General features: G+C 50.3%; 1 protein-coding gene across 1 annotated transcript in view; it reads left to right on the top strand.

Moving 5' to 3' along the window:
• The window catches only part of ARHGEF17 (Rho guanine nucleotide exchange factor 17), a 155,003-nt gene that overhangs the window by 119,805 nt on the left and 16,009 nt on the right, over positions 1 to 19,189 (top strand). The window contains exons 6-11 of the mRNA XM_077341209.1: positions 7,534 to 7,710; positions 9,597 to 9,647; positions 13,008 to 13,117; positions 15,558 to 15,643; positions 17,027 to 17,145; positions 18,333 to 18,546. Of these exons, the coding sequence (XP_077197324.1) occupies positions 7,534 to 7,710; positions 9,597 to 9,647; positions 13,008 to 13,117; positions 15,558 to 15,643; positions 17,027 to 17,145; positions 18,333 to 18,546 (757 nt within the window). The remainder of the gene's footprint in view (positions 1 to 7,533; positions 7,711 to 9,596; positions 9,648 to 13,007; positions 13,118 to 15,557; positions 15,644 to 17,026; positions 17,146 to 18,332; positions 18,547 to 19,189) is intronic.

The following is a 19,189-nucleotide window of genomic DNA, read 5'->3' as shown; positions in this document are numbered from 1 at the left end:
CTGATATTGTGCAGAGCTGGGCTGAGAGGTGTGGGTTACGTTGCCCACAAGTAGGGAAGTTTCCAGAGTCCGGGACCAAAACCAGGGGGTCCCCCTTTCAAGTCTACAGGAAGCTTTTCCCACTGCCGCGATCCAGGGACCACCAGGGAGGGGTCAGGAATTCCTCGTGTTTGTCTGTTTGCAGCCCAGACATTCCTTAGCTGGATGGTCAGCTTTTCTTCCTGGCCCTGATCCTGCCTCTTGGACAGCAGCAGACATGGAGGAGAGAGAACTTTTCCCAGAATGGCTACCCGTGATGGGGGAAACTACATTTTTGTCCTGTGTGATCGGGAACAGGGGGGGAAAGGTGGTCGCTCGTCTGTGGGCCTGGCCGGCTGTCCAGTTACACAGGAGGGACCTGGATTATGCCAGTTCCTCCCATCCTGGGAAATCTCAGTGCTTGTGTCCCGACCAGGTTCGCTTGCTTCATGTGCACACATGGCTGTGGGTGCACCTGAGATGCACAAAAGCAAAATGCAAAAAAGAGGGAGGGAGGAAAGGAGACAAGAGGAGAGGAGTAAAGAAGGGAAGGAAAAAAGCTGAAGGAAAGAAAAAAGAAAAAAGAAGGAAAGAAAGAAAGAAAGAAAGAAAGAAAGAAAGAAAGAAAGAAAGAAAGAAGAAGGAAGGAAGGAAGGAAGGAAGGAAGGAAGGAAGGAAGGAAGGAAGAAAGAAAGAAAGAAAGAAAGAAAGAAAGAAAGAAAGAAGAAAGAAAGAAAGAAAGAAAGAAAGAAGAAAGAAAGAAAGAAAGAAAGAAAGAAAGAAAGAAAGAAAGAAAGAAAGAAAGAAAGAAAGAAAGAAAGAAAGAAAGAAAGGAGTGAACAAGAGAAAGAGGGAAGCAAAACATTGAAAGGAAAAGGGAGGGAGGGAGAGGAGGAAAGAAAGGAAAAGGAAAAAAGCAAAAGAAAAGAAAAAAGAAGGAAAGAAAGAAAGAAAGAAAGAAAGAAAGAAAGAAAGAAAGAAAGAAAGAAAGAAAGAAAGAAAGAAAGAAAGAAAAGAAAGAAAAGAAAGAAAGAAGGAAGGAAGGAAGGAAAGGAAGGAAGGAAGGAAGGAAGGAAGGAAGGAAGGAAGAAAGAAAGAAAGAAAGAAAGAAAGAAAGAAAGAAAGAAAGAAAGAAAGAAGAAAGAAAGAAAGAAAGAAAGAAAGAAGTGAACAAGAGAAAGAGGGAAGCAAAACATTGAAAGGAAAAGGGAGGGAGGGAGAGGAGGAAAGAAAGGAAAAGGAAAAAAGCAAAAGAAAAGAAAAAAGAAGGGAGGGAGGGAGGGAGGGAGGGAGGGAGGGTGGGAGGGAGGAAGGAAGGAAGCAAGGAAGGAAGGAAGGAAGGAAGGAAGGAAGGAAGCAAGGAAGGCAGGCAGGCAAAGGGCCATTGAAAGTGCATCATCCCAGTGTCTGGAATGAGCCCTGATCTCTTCAGATCCTTGAAGCAATGCAGGTCCGTACTTGGGTGGGAGACTGTCAAGGAAGCTCAAGGTCACTCTGCAGAGTTAGGCAACAGCAAACAAGCTCTGGATGTCTTTCCCCGTAGTTTGGACGGCCCAGACTAGCCTGCTCTCGTCAGATCTTGGAAGTTAAGCTGCGTCATCCCCGGTTGATACGCTTGGAGGGGAGGCCCCCAAGGAAGCCCAGGGTCACAGAGGCCAACCTTCTCTGTCCTTTGCCTGACCTGAATATCCCAGGCTAGGCTGATCTCATCAGATCTCGGAAACCGAGCAGCAGAAGGCCTGAGCTGGGAGCACCCTCTTTGGGCAGGTCCTGGTCTGTACTTGGATGGGAGACCTCTGAAGAAGTCTGGGTTTTGGCCACTGTGTGACACAGCGTGTTAGACTGGAGGGGCCCTTGGCCTCATCCAACATAGCTTCTCTTCTGTTCTTATGTCTGGGGCAGGGATGCTCTGTCTTCTTGGTGCTCGGGGGGTGACAGTGGGAGGGCTTCTGGAGTTTTGGCCCAGCTGGGGGACCTCCTGATGGCCCCTGGGTTTTGGCCACTGACTGACACAACGTCTTGGGCTGGTTGGGCTATTGGCCTGATCCAACATGGCTTCTGTTATGTTCTTAGCGCTAAATACCACGTCCTGAAGACAGATTTCAGAGGTAGTATGTTATGTTCCTGCTTCCAGAGGACTCCCCAAGGGCTACTGACTGACAATTATTAGAATCATAGAATCACAGAACCATAGAGTTGGAAGGGGCCATACAGGCCATCTAGTCCAACCCCCTGCTCAATTCAGGATCAGCCCTAAGCATCCTAAAGCAACCAAGAAAAGTGTGTATCCAACCTTTGCTTGAAGACTGCCAGTGAACAGGAGCAGAGTTGGTCTCTCTTTCCCCGGAGGGACAGACCAGAACCAGTGGAATGAAATTAATTCAACAGAAATTCCATCTAACCCTCCGGAAGTAGTTCCTGACAGTCAGAGCGGTTCCTCAGTGGAACAGGCTTCCTTGGGAGAAGGTGGGTTCTCCATCTTTGGAGGTTTTTCAACAAAGGCTGGAGAGCCATCTGACGGAGAGGCTGATTCTGTTAAGGCTCAAGGGGATGGCAGGTGACAGTGGGTGAGCAATAGGTGGTGAGTGTCCTGCCTAGTGCAGGGGGCTGGACTAGATGAACCAGGAGGTCCCTTCCAACTCTATGATTCTATAATTCTGTCCGGGCACAGTGGTACCTTTGACCGAATTTTTCTGCCTCTCATTTCCTGAGAAAACTGGGTTTCAATTCTCAAACTCTTCTTTCCCTCTGGGCCTCTCCAGAGTCGCCCGGAAACGCCACCATTGACCAAATTTCTGACATGTGTCGTAACACAGACATGCCAGAAGTAGGGTTTTTATGATCCCAGCTCCTCCAGAGGTTGGGAAATGGGCTGAGGGCGGAGGGGAGAGTGAAGTTTCCGGACAGCGATGTTTGTTTAGCAAGAGACAGGTCCCAGAGCGACAGGGGAAAGCCGAAAAGGGAGCTGTGGCCCAGCTCTGAGAAAAGACAGAGCCGGCTTCTGGCGGGAGCAATAACGTACAGTAGCAGACAATCCGGGACCCCGTAAATTCAAGCCAAGGGAAGGGGAAAACCTGCTGGCTCATGAGAGACCCGCCAGTCCTCCTTTCGGCCTTCAAATAACATTCCCTATGCAAGGAGCCCGCCCTGACCCCGTGGCACTGCCATGGTGGCGTCCTGATTGATGCTCACGATGTACCACGGGAGCCGGCATTAAATTATGTCGATTACCCAGGAGCACGGGCTGCTTTGCGCTCTCTGCCAGCCAATTAACCAGCCTGCGTTGTTTATTTGGGGGTGATGGATGGCCCGAGGGCCGCTAATAGGAAAGTCTTGCCCGTCTCAGAGCCCCGTTCGCTTCCAGGGTCTTTCTCAGAAACCAGTTTCCTTGGCAGGCGATGGTGTGTGGTCCCGTCTTTGTGTCTGAGCAAGGCAGGCCGGGAAAGGACTGGTGGAGATTTATGTTCATGAAGGCAGCAGGTTTTCTGCAGCTCCCTGGCAGAACGCGTGCTTGGCCTGCTGAAGGAGGCCTGGGTGCCCTCCCGGGCTTCTCTAAGGTTGGGACGGACCTCAGAGGAAACGTGAAAGGAAAACGGTGAAATGGAAGCTGCGGCCTCCCTCTGGAATAAGAGTGTTTAATCTGACGGAGAGGCTGGTTCTGAGAAGGTTCGAGGGTGACAGTGGAGGAGCGATAGGGTTGTGAGTGTCCTGCATAGTGCAGGGGGTTGGACTAGATGACCCAGGAGGCCCCTTCCAACTCTAGGATTCTAAATTCCGTCTCAACCTCCGGAAGAAGTTCCTGACAGTCAGAGAGGTTCCTCAGTGGAACAGGCTTCCTCGGGAGGTGGTGGGTTCTCCATCCTGGGAGATTTTTAAGCAGAGGCTGGAGAGCCACCAGACGGAGAGGCTGATTCTGTGAAGGCTCAAGGGGGTGGCAGGTGACAGTGGGTGAGCGAGAGGGTTGGGAGTGTCCTGCATAGTGCAGGGGGCTGGATTAGATGCCGTTGTCAGTTTCTTTCCGGGGCGTCTGAGATTATCTTTTTTCTTGTTTATTTTGCCAGATTACTGTTTCTTTCTCGTTTCCAATTTGGGCCGTATTTGATGGCAACTTGGGTGGTATTCATGGTAGTTTTGTGTCAGAGCAATCTGGTTACTACTGCCTTCCCCACATCAGACCCCCTGTGTGGTAGGCGAGGGTGAGAGAACTCTGAGAGGATTACTCTGTGAGACCAGCTTCTAACAGGACTGTGACTGGTTTCAGTTGCCAAGTGGGGATTCAAATCTGGCTTGTCCTGATCCCAGTCAGGCACTCTAACCACAACAGTGTTTTATATCACAGTGTGCTCGCAGAATAGAAAACTCTTCTCCTGCTGCCTTCTCCTTGACACACTAGATTTCTACATGCAGGGAATTTTAAAGAAATCAGCCATGCGCGCTCCGAAATCTAGCTGCAGGCTCGCCACCATGGTGAGCATCAGACCTTAGACACTAGGCTTTTGAAAGGCGTTATGGATCCCACGGCTGGGGCTGTGACTCACTCCTTGGCTCGCAAGCCGGCAGGCCGGGCTCCGTTGTGATTGAGCATCGTCCTGGGCTGCAGCCAGGGTTCCTCCAAGCACTCTGGAAGAAGTAAATAACAAGTCACTGAGCGATTTCTGTGTGAATCAGACAGTGGGCCCAGGGAAAAGTGATTGAGGAAGGACAGACAACGTAGAAGGGTGCTAAGACACAGGACCCCTCTACCGTAGCCCCATGGGTTTGGTTAAAGTTAAAGCTTGGGGCTCTCCCCCTTTCCTTCCTGAAACAACAGAGGATTGTGCTGATGGAGATGATGAGGGGGCTTGCTACACCCCAGGCCCTGAATCAGGCCAATGGACGCTCCAGTCCAACACTCTGTGTCACACAGTGGCCAAAACCCAGGGGCCATCAGGATGTCCACCGGTGGGGCCAGAAGTTCAGAAGCCCTCCCACTCTTGACCCCCAGGCACCAAGAAGACAGGGCTCTACTGCTCCAGATAAACTGCTCCACCTGTACTTTGTGACTAATATCCACTGACGGACCTCTGCACCCGTGTGTTTATGCAATTCTCTGCAGTGCATTCTTCATGGGTCTGCCTTTGGAGATTATTTGGCAAGTTCATTAGGTTCATTATTTGTTCATAAGTTCATTATTTGGCAAGTTCATTAGGGCTGATTCTGCACTGACTTTGTTTTTTCTGTTGTGGATCCTGCTGAATTCAGATTGATTTGAACTTGGGTCTTCCTCTAGCCCACCCCCATCCCCCCATTGAAACAGAAAGTGTTCTGCACTCGATTGGGGAAGCTCAGAGCGGGGAGGGGAGCCAAGCAAATTAGGAGTCTCTTTCTTTTCTTGAAGGGTGGGGGAGGATTGGACAGCAGAGGAGGGGGAATAAATCCAAGAAGCAAATCTCTGCTGAGTGAAATTAGGGCTTCTGGAGCGCAGTCACTTTAAGGGAAGTCTTGCAAGTGGGAACCAGGAAATCTTTGAACTGATGCCTTGGCCAGTCATGGAAGACTGCTTTGCTACCAGGCACGGAGAAGGGAGTTAATTTGCAAAAAGCAGAAATCTGCACACTTTCTGATGGCGATTTTTCAAATATTGAGGCTTATATCCACTTCTGGATATTGCGGGGGAAAGGTAGAGTCACCACGAATCAATCATGCCTGTTGCAGACGGAAAATTTAAAGCACCCCGAATCAAAGTGGAAATCGAATTCAGTGTAGACGGGAGGGATTTATTTGAGCTGGAAGGGGGTAAAAAGCCCTGTGCAGGCTACACCTTGGTTCCAAAGGCGGCCACAAGATGAGGGGCTAGTATTAATGACAGGGAGAGAAACCCTTCCCAGCTTTGAAAGAACTGCACCAGATACTGATTTGCTTCCTGTCTCCGTGTGTCATTTCTCTTCGAAGCCCAAAATGGCCTGGGAGTCAGGCACTTCCAGTAATTCGGCTGATGGCTAGAGATGGCATCTTTTCCACAATGACCAACTCTGGATATCCCTCCCACTGCTGTCTCCCAGGAATTGAGCTGAAATGAGAGTTTCAAGCCACTCTCCCTAACATGCAGTCGATCCAAATAAGCAAGATCCTGCTGTATATAACCTGGGAGAAAATCTCGGTCAGCAAAATCCCCAGGTCTTGTCCCCGCAATTTCCATCGTGTTACTTTCTCTTCAGTTTAATTAATTACTTCCTCTCCTCTCTGGAGCTTTTTCATCAAAGGTTAATTATCAGGTTTTACTCCCTTGGGAGTGGGGGGAGAGAACGCTTGTTTTCTAAGGGGCTCAAATTACTGCTCTGTTTTTTAAAATTGATCATAGTGGTTCAGCTATGAAATAATAATGCACCCACTGATCAAGCTGTTCTGACCAAGCAGTGATATCAGGGCTGTCTCAGCCTCCCCTCCCTCACAGGGTGTCTGCTGTGGGGAGAGGAAAGGGAAGGCGATTGGAAGCTGCTTTGAGACTCCTTCGGGTAGAGAAAAGCGGCATATAAGAACCAATTATTCTTCTTCTTCTCCTTCTCCTCCTCCTCCTCCTTCTTCTCCTTCTCCTTCTCCTTCTCCTTCTCCTTCTCCTTCTCCTTCTCCTTCTCCTTCTTCTTCTTCTTCTTCTTCCATGTCACCTGTTATAAATCAGACTCTTGGCCCAACAAGGTAAATGTGGTCTGCTCAAATTGGCATTGGCTCTCCAGGATCTTGGGTAAAGAAAAAGAATTGGTTTTTATACCCCACTTTTCTCTACCCAAAGGAGTCTCAAAGGGGCTTCTAATCGCCTTCCCTTCCTCTCCTCTGTGGGGTAGGGAAGGCTGAGAGAGTTCTGACAGAACGCCTCTGTTAGAACAGCTCTAACAGGATGGTGACTAGCCCAAAGTCACCCATCTGGCGGCATGTTGAATAGGCATGGGGAATCAAACCCAGCTCTCCAGATTAACTACCACGCTAAGCTGGTCTTCCATGTCACCTATGATTAATCGGAGCTTCCAGGTCAAGAGGGTTGAGTCAAACTGGCAGGAGTTCTCCAGGGCCAGGTAGAGCCTTCCTACATCACCTGTGACAAATCAGACCATCGGTCCACCAAGGTAAGGATAGTCTTCTCAGGCCGGCAGGAGCTTTCCAAGGGCTCAGGTGGGCATCTTCTGCATCCCCAATCAGATTCTTGACCCATCATAGTAAGCATGGTCTGCACCTCCGATGGTCAGTGGCTCTCCAGGGTCTCAGGTATAAGTCTGCCATGTCACATTATAAAATAAACCACCAGTCCACCACGGTCAGTATTGTCAAGATCTCTAGTAGAGATCTTCCGCATCACCTATGATCAGACCCTTTGGTGGGTGTTCTTAACTGGAGATGCCAGGGATTGAACCTGAGGCCTTCTGTGTGCCGAGCAGATGCTCTACCACTGAGTGGCGCTCCCAACCCCACCTTACAATCGCTGTTTGAAGTACAGTTGCCAGCATCCCCCACCCTGGCCTAATTCCTGCTGTCTTCTTGCAGGACCTCCTGAAACACACACCGGAGGAACACCCCGACCACCCGTTCTTGATGGAAGCCCAACGGAGCATCAAGCAAGTGGCCGAGAGGATCAACAAGGGGATGAAGAGTGCCGAGGAGGTGGAACGCAACGCCCGGATCGTGCAGGAAATTGAATCGCACATAGAAGGGATGGAGGATGTAGGTTCTGCTCCCAGGCCACCCACCTGAGACCTTGACTTGTGTAGACCTTGGCTTGTGTACACCTTGGCTTGTGTACACCTTGGCTTGTGTACACCTTGGCTTGTGTAGACCTGGGCTTGTGTAGACCTTGGCTCGTGTAGACCTTGGCTTATGTAGACCTGGGCTTGTGTAGACCTTGGCTTGTGTAGACCTTGGCTTATGTAGACCTGGGCTTGTGTAGACCTTGGCTTGTGTAGACCTTGGCTTGTGTAGACCTGGGCTTGTGTAGACCTGGGCTTGTGTAGACCTTGGCTTGTGTAGACCTGGGCTTATGTAGACCTGGGCTTGTGCAGACCTTGGCTTGTGTAGACCTTGGCTTGTGTGTGTGTGTATGTCCTTGGCCCTAAGGAGGTTCACCTGGCCTCAACCCAGGCCAGGGCCTTTTTGGTCCTGGCCCCGACCTGGTGGAATGAGTTCCCGGAAGAGCTGAGGGCCCTGTTGAAGCTCTTGAGATTCCGCAGGGCCTGCAAAACGGAGCTCTTCCACCAGGACTTTGGGTGAGGCCAGGATTTAAGATCAGCAGGGCCTCTCCATGGGATCAGTTCCCTGCAGGCCGCTTGGGGTGGCTGTGGAAGGGGGCTGAGAGGAGTGTTTTACGCCACTCTTGCTACTACAGTTAGGGGGGGACAGTTTTAAGGGTGCGATTGCTTTCTTGTAAACCGCCTCAAGTCTTCCGAGAAGTGGCGGGATAGAAGTCCAGTAATTAATAAATGAATATGCCACTGGATTTATGAGAGGCCCTAGCCGAAAACCATGTCGGTCTCCAAGGCGAGGATGGACTCGAATCTTGCTTGACCAACATGGCTGCTTTCCTCGGACAGGATTTATGGCTCGTGGCTCTTTGCGTTTATTTGTTTTTAACTATGTCCCAGTGATGGCAGGAAGTGCATTTTGCCCTGCTGTTGACAGGAGGTAATTGCTGGGGGCAAAGAGAGGCAGAGGCTAAAATTTTGCTTCAGAAGCGGGCCAAACCCAGTCTGGCTCTTCAGCGCGTCGATGTGCATGTCTCTCTTTCTGCATTCCGCGAACGCAGCGCATCTTGTCCTGTGGTGCTACAGCATGTCTCAAGATGCTCCAGTGCAGGGTTCCCCGACCTCATGCCTGTGGATGCCATGATGTCCAACTATGCATCTCTCGGCACATGTCAGAAAGTGGGCAGGGCCACTATAAGTCAAGCCCTTTTATTGGCCGCCCTTTTCAAAGGAAAGGGTTTTCCGCTGGAGGATCAGGAAGGTTAGTAAAAACCTGGGCTTCCTTAATCAGTGGATGGTTTAATTTCTCTTTCAGGATATCCTTCTTCCTAGAAGGCGTGAGGAAATCAGTATTTCATTTGGCTCAGCAAACGCTGGCAGGGGCTCATGGGAATTGTAGTTCATAGACATCTGGAGGACCACAGGTTGACTACCCCTGCCCTACAGTATCCATTTGGGGTTTGGCTCTGCCTGCTGCGGCAGCCATTTTGGATATGGTTCTGCTGCCTCTGGAATCCAGTTTGGCTTTGGCTGTTACTCTTGTAGCAGCCATTTTGAATTTGGCTCTGTCTCCTGTGTCACCCGTTTTGGACTTGGCTCTGCCTCCTGTGGTAGCCGTTTGAGGTTTGGCTCTGCCTTCTCTGACATCCATTTTCGGTTTGGCTCTACCTCCTGTGGTGGCCAATAGTTATTATAATAGTAATAACTATTGTTGTTATTTTTTATTATCATTATATTGCACTAGGCCTGGAGCAGGGTCGCCAGCTGTAGGCGGGGAAATCTCTGTAGATTCAGGGAATTAGAAGTGAACATGATGGCACCCGGGGAGCCATATATTGGCCTCTCTAACCATCTCCTCTCCTCCCTCTCCAGCTTCAAGCTCCGCTGCGGAAGTTCCTGCGCCAAGAGATGGTGGTGGAACTGGTAAGGTCTACGGTCTAATCTACGGTCTAATCTCGGTTGACAAAATGGCACAGGGGTGGTGCTGAAATGGGAGGTTGACTCAGTAGTATCCAGATGTGTTGGGGTTTCTCCCCAGTGCCAGGAAGTGACATCAGCTCTTCACAGGGGGACACCAGGGACGCTCTGGTGTTCAGGCAAAACTTTATGGTTGAACAAGGAACAGCCTTTCTCAACATTTTTACCATTGAGAAACCTCTGAAACATTCTTCAGGCTTCAAGAACCCCTAGAAGTGGTGCGATGGTGTAGAATAAAGTTGGGAAGCAGAGCTGTGGACATGCCCACCCGGGCCCCTCCCATTCCCACCCACTCTGACCCATCATTGGCCATTTTGGGAGGGGGGGGATCTGGGTTGATATGACCATATATCAACCCAAAACTCATACCCACTATCGGGAAGACCCTGAATGAGAAACCCTGCCACAGAGTTTGGGCAAAATGCCAGAGAGTCCCCGCCAGTGACGTACAGACATCACTTCCTGTGTACACAGGAAGTGGCTATAAGTGTCTCGTGCCCCCGACCTAGCAGCGACCCCGACCTACTATACCTCATTAGCATTTATTGAAAGTTAGGATTTTTGCTCCATTCTGTATTGCCGTATACTTGATTTACCACATGGTTTCCCACTCCCTCAATTAGAGAGATTTTCATCCCAATCCACTTTGGTTTTCCCTTGAGGAAGGACCAGGGGATCCTCTGGATTCATAGCTCATCTTCAGATCTCCATTCCCCTGGAGAAAATGGCTGCTTTGGAGGGTGGACTTCATAGCATTCTGCGCCGCTGGAGTCCCTCCCCACCCCGCCCCACTCCCTGCTCCACCCCCAAAGTCTCCAGGTATTTCCCAACCCAGATCTGGCAACTTCAGTTTTCACCATCCAGAATAATTTGTTGCCTTCCACAAACGTGGCTACTTCTGCCCAACATGCACCATGAGAGTTTGACATGGTGGTGGTGGCTAAAACCACCCTTTTTTGTCCCCTCCTCCCAGCCAGGCAAGTGCATTCTCGATGGTACAGCCCCACCAGCAGACTGTACCATGCCCCCCTTCCCTCTCCCTGGGATGGAAGCGGCAGATAACAATCCACATTCCCTCAGCCAGCGAGCGGCGCCAGGCGTCTCCATGGCGACCGGAGAGCAGACCCGGCAAATAAATAGGGCCCTTCCACACAAAAGGCCCTTCCCTCGCTCTTCCCGGCTCACGCTGGGTTTTCCTCGGCCTGCCGTTGTTGGCAGCGCTCTTGATTTATTTTTTACTTTGCGTTTGATATGCTGCCCTTCCCCGAGGCTCCCCCAGACGTATGCAGCATCTGCAGCGCTAGATACACCGATCCTGCCATTCCTTGGGCGTTCTGTGCCTCAGTGGCCAGGCATGAGGTGATGAGAAATAACCGGTAATTGCAGAGTTGCAGCCGTCGGTTAAGATGCATTAAAAGCCAGAAACGGCACACCGAAGGCGTCCCTGCTTCTGTGGCGGAGACCTCCATGCTGTGCCAATTCGGGGGGGGGGGGGTAATGCCCCCTTAAAGCAGAGACCACAGTTAAAGATAATGAATGCACCACTGTTCATAAACCATGTGGCACATAAACCACGCTCACCCCCGCTATCAGTTGTAGGGATTTGTGCGGAGTTAAATTTGTGCGGTTGGTTTTCCGCATTCCCGAGGGTTTTGAATCAGCTTTATCGTCGTGTAATTATGCATTATGCAAACCAGCGGGCGCCTCCCGCTAGCAAGCGCATGCATCCTGCCATCCGGTGGGCTGCTGCAATATTCTGTACTGCTTGCGAACATGCCGAAAGAAAAGGTTCGCTCGCGGAATGTCGACAGACGGTACAGCTTCAGCGCAGAGAGTGAAAGAGCAGAAGATATACGCTGTTTCCAGTAGGGAAGCTGGGGATAGGGAAAAGCTATTGGAAGGAGTTGAGGAAGGAGGTTTTAACCAAGGTAGCACTGTCTTTTAATAGGAAGTAATGTTTGTTTGTTTATGGTTTCACTGCTTTAATGACTTACATATGGATTCTTACGTGTTGTTTGCCGCTCTTTTGTAAGAGAGGGGCAGCCTATAAATACAATGAATAAATTTTAAAAGGGTGGGTCAAAGTGGAAAAGCAAACGTTTAGGGAAGGGTGAGGGAAGAGAGAGGAGGGGCAATAAAAAAGAAGGGGCAGGGAAACGAAGGCAGGAAGGCCACAGAAGAAAGCAACAGAGGCGGAATTTATAAATACATAAGAGAAGCCATGTTGGATCAGGCCAATGGCCCATGCAGTCCAACACTCAGTGTTATACAGGCCAAAACCCATCAGGAGGTCCACTGGCAGAGGGGCCAGAACTCCAAAAGCCCTCCCACTGTGCCCCCCTCCCCAATGAAACAAGAAGACGGAGCATCACTGCCCCAGAAACAAGAACATTAGAGAAGTCATGTTGGATCAAGCCAATGGCCCATCCAGTCCAACGCTCTATGTCACACAGTCTGGTGCTCTGTCTTCTTGGTGCTTGGGGAGCCACAGTGGGAGGGCTTCTGAAATTCTGGCTCTGCTGGTGGACCTCCCCTAGGTTTTAACCACCATGCGACAAAGTATGTTGGACTGGACGGGCCCGATTGAGCGGGACATTTCTAATGCACTTATGTCTGGGGCAGAGATTCTCCATCTCCTTGGAGCTTTGATGGTCACAGTGGGACATATACAGTTCTGGTCCCACTGGTGGACCTCCAGAAAGCACCTACATTTTGACCACTGTGTGACACAGAGTATCCAACTGGATGGACCATTGGCTTGATCCAACATGGCTTCTCTTACGTCTGAGGCAGGGGTGTTCTATTATTGTTGGTGCTTTGTGGGTCACTTTGGGGGGGCTTCTGGAGTCCTGGACATGCTGGTAGACCTCCTGATGGCCCCTGGTTTTTGGCCACTCTGTAATACAGAGTGCTGGACCGGATGGGCCAGTGGCTTCACCCAGCATGGCTTCTCCTATGTTCTTATGGGAACGCTGCTCTTCCTGGTCCCAATCCGAGCCCTCTGACCTCTGTAGCCTCACTTTAAATATTGCTAAGTGTTGCTTAGAGGTGGACGGAGAACTTTTCCTTTTGGCTGCAGAGGACAGAACTCCTAGGAATAGGTTTAAATAATAGGCAGGAGGACATTAGGTGGATATTAGGGGTTTTTTTTTAATGGTAAGCATAGTTGAGCCCTGAAATGGGATGCCTGGGGAGGAATTCTTCACGGGCAGTCTTCAAACTTCTCGGTGCCCTTTCCACTCTCCGTGATAGAGGTTGGTTTCCGGGCTTGTGCGCTCACCCTGTCTCTCTTGGATTCCTCTGCAGAAAGCCGTAGGGGGCAAGAAGGACCGCTCCCTTTTCCTCTTCACAGACCTGCTGGTTTGCACCACACTCAAGCGCAAGTCAGGGTCCCTGCGGCGGAGTTCCATGAGCCTGTAAGCGAACCTTCTTAAATAAGTTGGACGTCTTGTCATGTGGAAGGTTTTTGTTGCTTTCCGGGCAAAGCAAAAATGTCTCCCGGAGCAGCCCACGGTTGCAGGATAGGGGCGTCAAGGCGCGGATGACTTGTGGTAACGGTGAAAAGGCCGCCAGCTCTTCTTCAGGGAAAATAGAGCAGGGGGCTCTGGCATGGTTTGGTGAGCACAGCCCCCGAATGGCTGCCACAACTGGGCTACAATGGGAAGCGGGGGCCAGCCACAGAAGGCCTGCCGCAGGAGGGGAAGGTGGCCGCAAATCGGCCCCTGAAACTTGGCTCCAGTGCAAGGGTGATGAGCCAGTAGGGTGTCATGGGGAACCAGCTGGGTGACCTTGGGTCATTCATAGGTCTCTTGGGGATCTCTCAAAGTTTCTCTCAGAGCTCACTTACCTCACAAAGTGTCTGTTGTGGGGAAAGGAACAGAAGGAGATTGGAAGCCGCTTTGAGACTCCTTCGGGTTGAGAAAAGTGGCATATAAGAACCAACTCTTCTTCTTCTTCTTCTTCTTCTTCTTCTTCTTCTTCTTCTTCTTCTTCTTCAGTAATCTCAGGGCTCTCTCAGCCTCCCCTCCCTCACAGGGTGTCTGTTGTGGAGAGAGGAAAGGGAAGCCACTTTAAGACTCCTTCGGGTAGAGAAAAGCGGCATATAAAAATCAACTCTTCTTCAGTAATCTCAGGGCTCTCTCAACTTTACCTTCCCCACAGGGGGTCTGTTTTTTTACCCCCTTGCTGAAACATGTAAAAATTGGGTATATGCGACTGTGTGTATCTGTATATTGATCTCTGGTGAAGATCAGTACAATCGAAATTCTAGGTTTGAACTCGTTGGCATTACTGTAGCACTCACTGAGATGTTTTATGTGTGCCAAGTAGAATTTTTGAGCTCTAATGATAAATTGCATATGTTTTCCACATTTGGTTTTATCCCCAACCTTTGTGGGTCTCGGAAATATGCCAGCAGTGCCACCCAGTGGTCATATTTAGTATTTTAAGGTGTCTCTGTTGTGAAAGTTGGACCCTAAGGAAGGCCGAACGTCTAAGAATTGAGGCTTTTGAACTCTGGTGCTGGAGAAGACTCTTGCGAGTCCCTTGGACTGCAAGGCGAACAAACCGGTCAGTCCTAGAGGAGATCAGCCCTGGCTGCTCCTTAGAAGGCCAGATCCTGAAGATGAAACTCAAATACTTTGGCCACCTCATGAGAAGGAAGGACTCCCTGGGGAAGAGCCTAATGCTGGGAGTTATTGAGGGCAAAAGAAGAAGGGGACGACAGAGAATGAGGTGGCTGGATGGAGTCACTGAAGCAGTCGGGGCAAACTTAAATGGACTTTGAGGAATGGTGGAGGACAGGAAGGCCTGGAGGATCATTGTCCATGGGGTCGCGATGGGTCGGACACCATTTTGCAACTGACAACAACAACAAAGGTGTCTCCATTTTGAACCACCGTTTTGAACCACCGTGTTGTTTATCGGCTTGGATTCCCTTTTCCACTGACCAGTCCTAGCATGATTGCTTTCTCGACTGAGTGGGATCGCACGATAGGGCCAAAGTAAAAGAGTCAGAGTTTCGTGATTTTGCTTTCCAGAGATAGATCAGGCTTTACGTGCTGTCTTATTTCCTTGTTTGTGACGTTTGCTCTCCCAAGGAGCTGCAGAAGCCTTCTCTGGGACCTGGGTTCAAACAGGTCGATTCTCCTGTTGCCCGATTTTTTCATTGTCCAACTTTCACAGCCTTTTAGTGGCTATGGAAAGACGATCAAACTAATCTACATCTGGCAGTCAGGCGCATGCCCATGCTTTTCCATGCTCGGTTGAAGCTCATTATCGCTGAGTGACCCAGAGCAATTTGGCGTTTTGACTTCCATTCTGCAATCACCAGTCTCGTCGATTTGTGATCCAAGAGAAATTAATTCTTGCACGGATTCGGTCTCTTCGCCATCAATTTCATGTATTTACTTATTAAATTTAAAGTCCTCCTTCCTCCTTGGTCTCGAGGCGGATCACATAGTGCTATTGTGACATGCCTGTTTTTGGCAGTGGTCATTTTTGTCTTTTTAGTGTTCAAGAAAAGGCCCAATTTCTTACTTCCTTCATTGACCTTTGCAATCCGCTGTTCTAGGCCTTCCTTGGTTTCTGACAAGAGCGTAGTGTCAGCAATATACCGGAAATCATTTATATTCCACCTCCGTGGAAGGTACCATATTCAGCTGTTCAGAATGGGAATCCATCCACCTTGTGATAGAAGGACAGGGGGACTCTCATTCTTGCTGTAGCTGAGGAAGTGAGCAGGGACTCACAAAAGCTCCTTCCCTGCCATAAATTTCTGTTCACCTTGAAGGTGCTTCTCGGCTCTGGCTCTTTTCCACGTCTGGATCTGTTCTCAATGAGCGCTTTTCCTTCCAGGTACACGGCGGCCAGCGTTATCGACACCACCAGCAAGTACAAACTGATCTGGAAGATGCCCCTGGAAGACGTGGACATTGTGAAAGGTTTGTGTAGCCACAAACCCTGCTTCGTGTAACAGATCAGGCTGGCCTGGGCCATCCAGACCAAGGCAAGAGACATTCAGGGGTGGTTTGCCATGGCCTGCCTCTGCCCACGCAAATACACACAAATGGGACGGTTTGTAGTGTCTACAATCAAAGAGAGAAAAACCCTATCCCTAGGCTTCTAATGTTATTTTCAAAATTTGTACAGAATGAAGTCAAGTAAAAGGTCTCTTTGTTCTTTGTAGAATCCAATCAGGGTAATTTTCTTCATTGGTTGTCCTCTCACTGGGGAGCAGTTGGATTACTAGCATCCCTAGAGTACAGAGCCAAAGGCCGGTGTATGTTTTAAACTGGGGGTCATCAACCCCCGGTCCGCGGCACAGTGCTGGACCGTGAAGGCCACGGTACCGGGCCACCAGCAGCCGCACCTGCCTCCCCCCGCCCACAGCGAGAAGGAAGGGAACAGGCAGGCGTAGCAAACGCGCATGCGTGCAGTTGCCGCGCATGCGCGTTAGCACCCCCTGGTGGCAAAAATGTGAATGCGTTGCAACTGCGCGTGTACGTGTTAGCGCCCCCTGATGGCCAAAATGTGAATGCATTGCAACTGCGCGTGTGCGCGTTAGGGCCACCTGGTGACGAAAACGCGCATGCGCGGCAACTGCGCATGTGTGTTTGCACAGCACCCGGGCCATCGGCTCTCCCTTCACCCCGGAGACGGTCCCTGACCTGAGAAAGGTTGGGGACCGCTACTTTAAACGATTTAATAGATTTAACAGAGGTGTTGAATAATCTATTTGGATGACTGTGCCCTTACAAGTGAGAGGAAAATGAGCCTTTGAAAACGGGATATATCTAGAAACCGTTCTGGTTGGATTCTACACGACAATAAAGCAACATAGAATGAAGAGATTTTTTACTTTATTCTGTACAAATTGTGAAAATATTGTTAGTATTTGTTTATTTATTAGATTTATCCCTCGCCTCTCCCCAGAGGCCCGAGGCGAGTTACAAACATATAAAACCCTCATGAAAACCATACCATAAAACATATAAAACGTATCATATACAATTCCCCACATAGTAAAACAAGATGCGGCAAAAAAACAGCTCGTATCTAACTACCCCTTAGTAACCCACTAAGTAGCTCAGGGATAGTCTTTTTTCTCTTTTAGAGTGCCTCTGCACACAACACCCCTGGCCTGCCTCGGTAGACTCCCCAGTGGAGTCCTAACCGTGGCCGACGCTGTTTGGCTTCCAAGATGTGACTCCATCCGGGCAGCCTGGCCCTTCCTAGGCAGAGTGTGGCCCAGTTACGCGAGCTGAAATCTGTATGTGCCCTTTGCCACCTCTAACGGGTGCTGTGTAATTTCTCTCTGGTCTCAGGGGCCTCCCAGTCCACCAACCGCGAGAGCATCCAGAAGACCATCTGCCGCCTGGACGAAGACCTCAGCACCCTCGGGCAAGTCGGCAAGCTCTCAGAGACCCTCAGCTTTCCCCATCAGGTGAGAAATGGCCCCCCGTGGAGGGGGCAGAAAAGCCCGGGGTGCAGCTGTTTGAGTCATGGGGACGAGAAACCTGCAGCTCCATTTGGGTCGAATCAGAATGTCCTGCTTTGCAATGGGATTCCCCAAAGCCCACATTGGACTTTAGCCTTAAAAAGACCAATGTACTGGAATGTCTGTGCCGCAAGATTGTTGCTGGAGTGGAGGTTAAGAAGGCGGAACGGGCAGGAGTGTTGCTGGGGGAGGGGACACATCCTGGGGGAAAATGTCTCATCTACTTACGGGAAGCTCTTGCCATAGAGTTTGTAGCAATTGCTAGAGCTACCGGCAAGGGACAAAGGTCACTCTAGGAATCACCAGAAACTCTATGATAAGAATTTAACTGTAAGTGGAAAAAGGCTTTTTTTTCATCTTAATTTTTTCTCCTTCCACCCCTTCCAGCTGTGGCGGGCATCAGGGCCTGGGAGAGGGGGAATTGTCATCCCCCCCCATCTCAGGCCTAGCATTGGACACTTTCCTCCTGTGCTTCTTTCGCAGTCTAAAACGTCTCTCTGAGCTTAAATTGTGGTCTGTTTTTTGTTATCCTTGTGCGTTTTTTGCCATTGTTGTTTGATTTATATCGTAAGGCGCCTTGAGCTCTGCAAGTTGGGAAAGCAGCTAATAAATGTTTACAGTAAATAAAATGGGCTTGCCAGGTCCCGTCGGGGTTCCAGCGGAGGCGGGAAAGGGTCTTACCAGGAGTGTACTCCAAATTCCAGCCACTTGCTCACATGACTTCAACATGACCTGGAAGTGACATCAAGGTGAAACTGGTTTGGGGGCAAAAACTCTATGGTAGAGGCTAACTCTACCATAGAGCTTTTGCCCCCAAACCAGTTTCACCTTGATGTCACTTCCAGGTCACGATGACGTCACATGGGTACTGGTTCCGAAATGTCCATTGTACCTCCCTTTTATTTTTATTTTATGTTTTAATTTTTATTTATTTGGATTTTTATACCGCTCATTCTTTACGGCTCTGGGTGGTTTACATGGAACATTATAACAATTTTGAAGGTGGGGAGGGGGGGAATCCCCTGATGGCCAACTGATTGGGGTCGGCAAAGTGGGGCCTGGCAGGAGGGGACCCCAACCGTTCTGGGAGGGAGGCATCCGACATCCCTAAAAGGTGTCCCCTGGCTCCGTAGACCCTGGACGACGTCATCAAGGACCTCATGGCGTCCATCCACCGGGAGCTGGCCGAGAAGCAGTCGCTCTCCTTCACCATGTCCTTCCCGCCCAACAAGATGGAGCTCACCGTCTCCAAGGCGGACGGCAACGAGTCCTACATCTTTGAGTTCCCCAACCCGGACGCGCGCCAGAGCTTCGAGCAAGCCTTCGAGGACACCAAGAAGAAGCTGGGTGGGTGGCTTTGAGACCGAGACCCAGTCCTCACCCACGGGGATATGGGAAGCCTCAATAAAGGGTTGTGCCTGCAAGGTCCCCACCTGGCCCACTTTCTAAGAATGCTCAGCAGGCAGGGTGCCCACGGGCACCGTTTTGGGGACTTCTGCCTTGTGCCATTAAGGGCTCTGGGGACTATTTGGTTGGATGCTGGTGGCCGGGAAATCCCAGGGAGGGGGTCACTCCATGGGGTCCTCTTGGTCCGCCTTCCGTGGCTTGCTCCAGATGGTGCAGAGATAAGGGTTGGAGAGTATTCTGTTCCCCTTTGCTGCATTTTTCCAGATCTCTTAAAGAGCAGGCGAAGCAGTAAACCTATACCCTTGGGCTAGGCCACTCCAGGGAGGCAGACGGAGGCTCCTGTGGCCGATTGCTCCTCTGTTGCCTGGATTTCCTTCCACACAGGAAGTGTGAGAGTTCAGGTCCTCCACCTTCAAGCTCTACCTGATGCTTATGAGGACTTGGCAGTGGCTCAGAAGATCCTCTTGCCGAATTCTGACCCTGCCCAACTGAGGGCTCACCTTGGAATAGGCGTCCTGCCTCGTCCATGCCGAACGTGGAGGGGTCAGGCAGAGGTTCCCCATCCAGCCATCCCTTCCCGATA

Source organism: Paroedura picta, chromosome 6 (genome assembly GCF_049243985.1).
Source record: "Paroedura picta isolate Pp20150507F chromosome 6, Ppicta_v3.0, whole genome shotgun sequence".
Taxonomy (NCBI): Eukaryota; Metazoa; Chordata; class Lepidosauria; order Squamata; family Gekkonidae; genus Paroedura; species Paroedura picta.
This window is presented reverse-complemented; position numbering and strand designations above follow the sequence as displayed.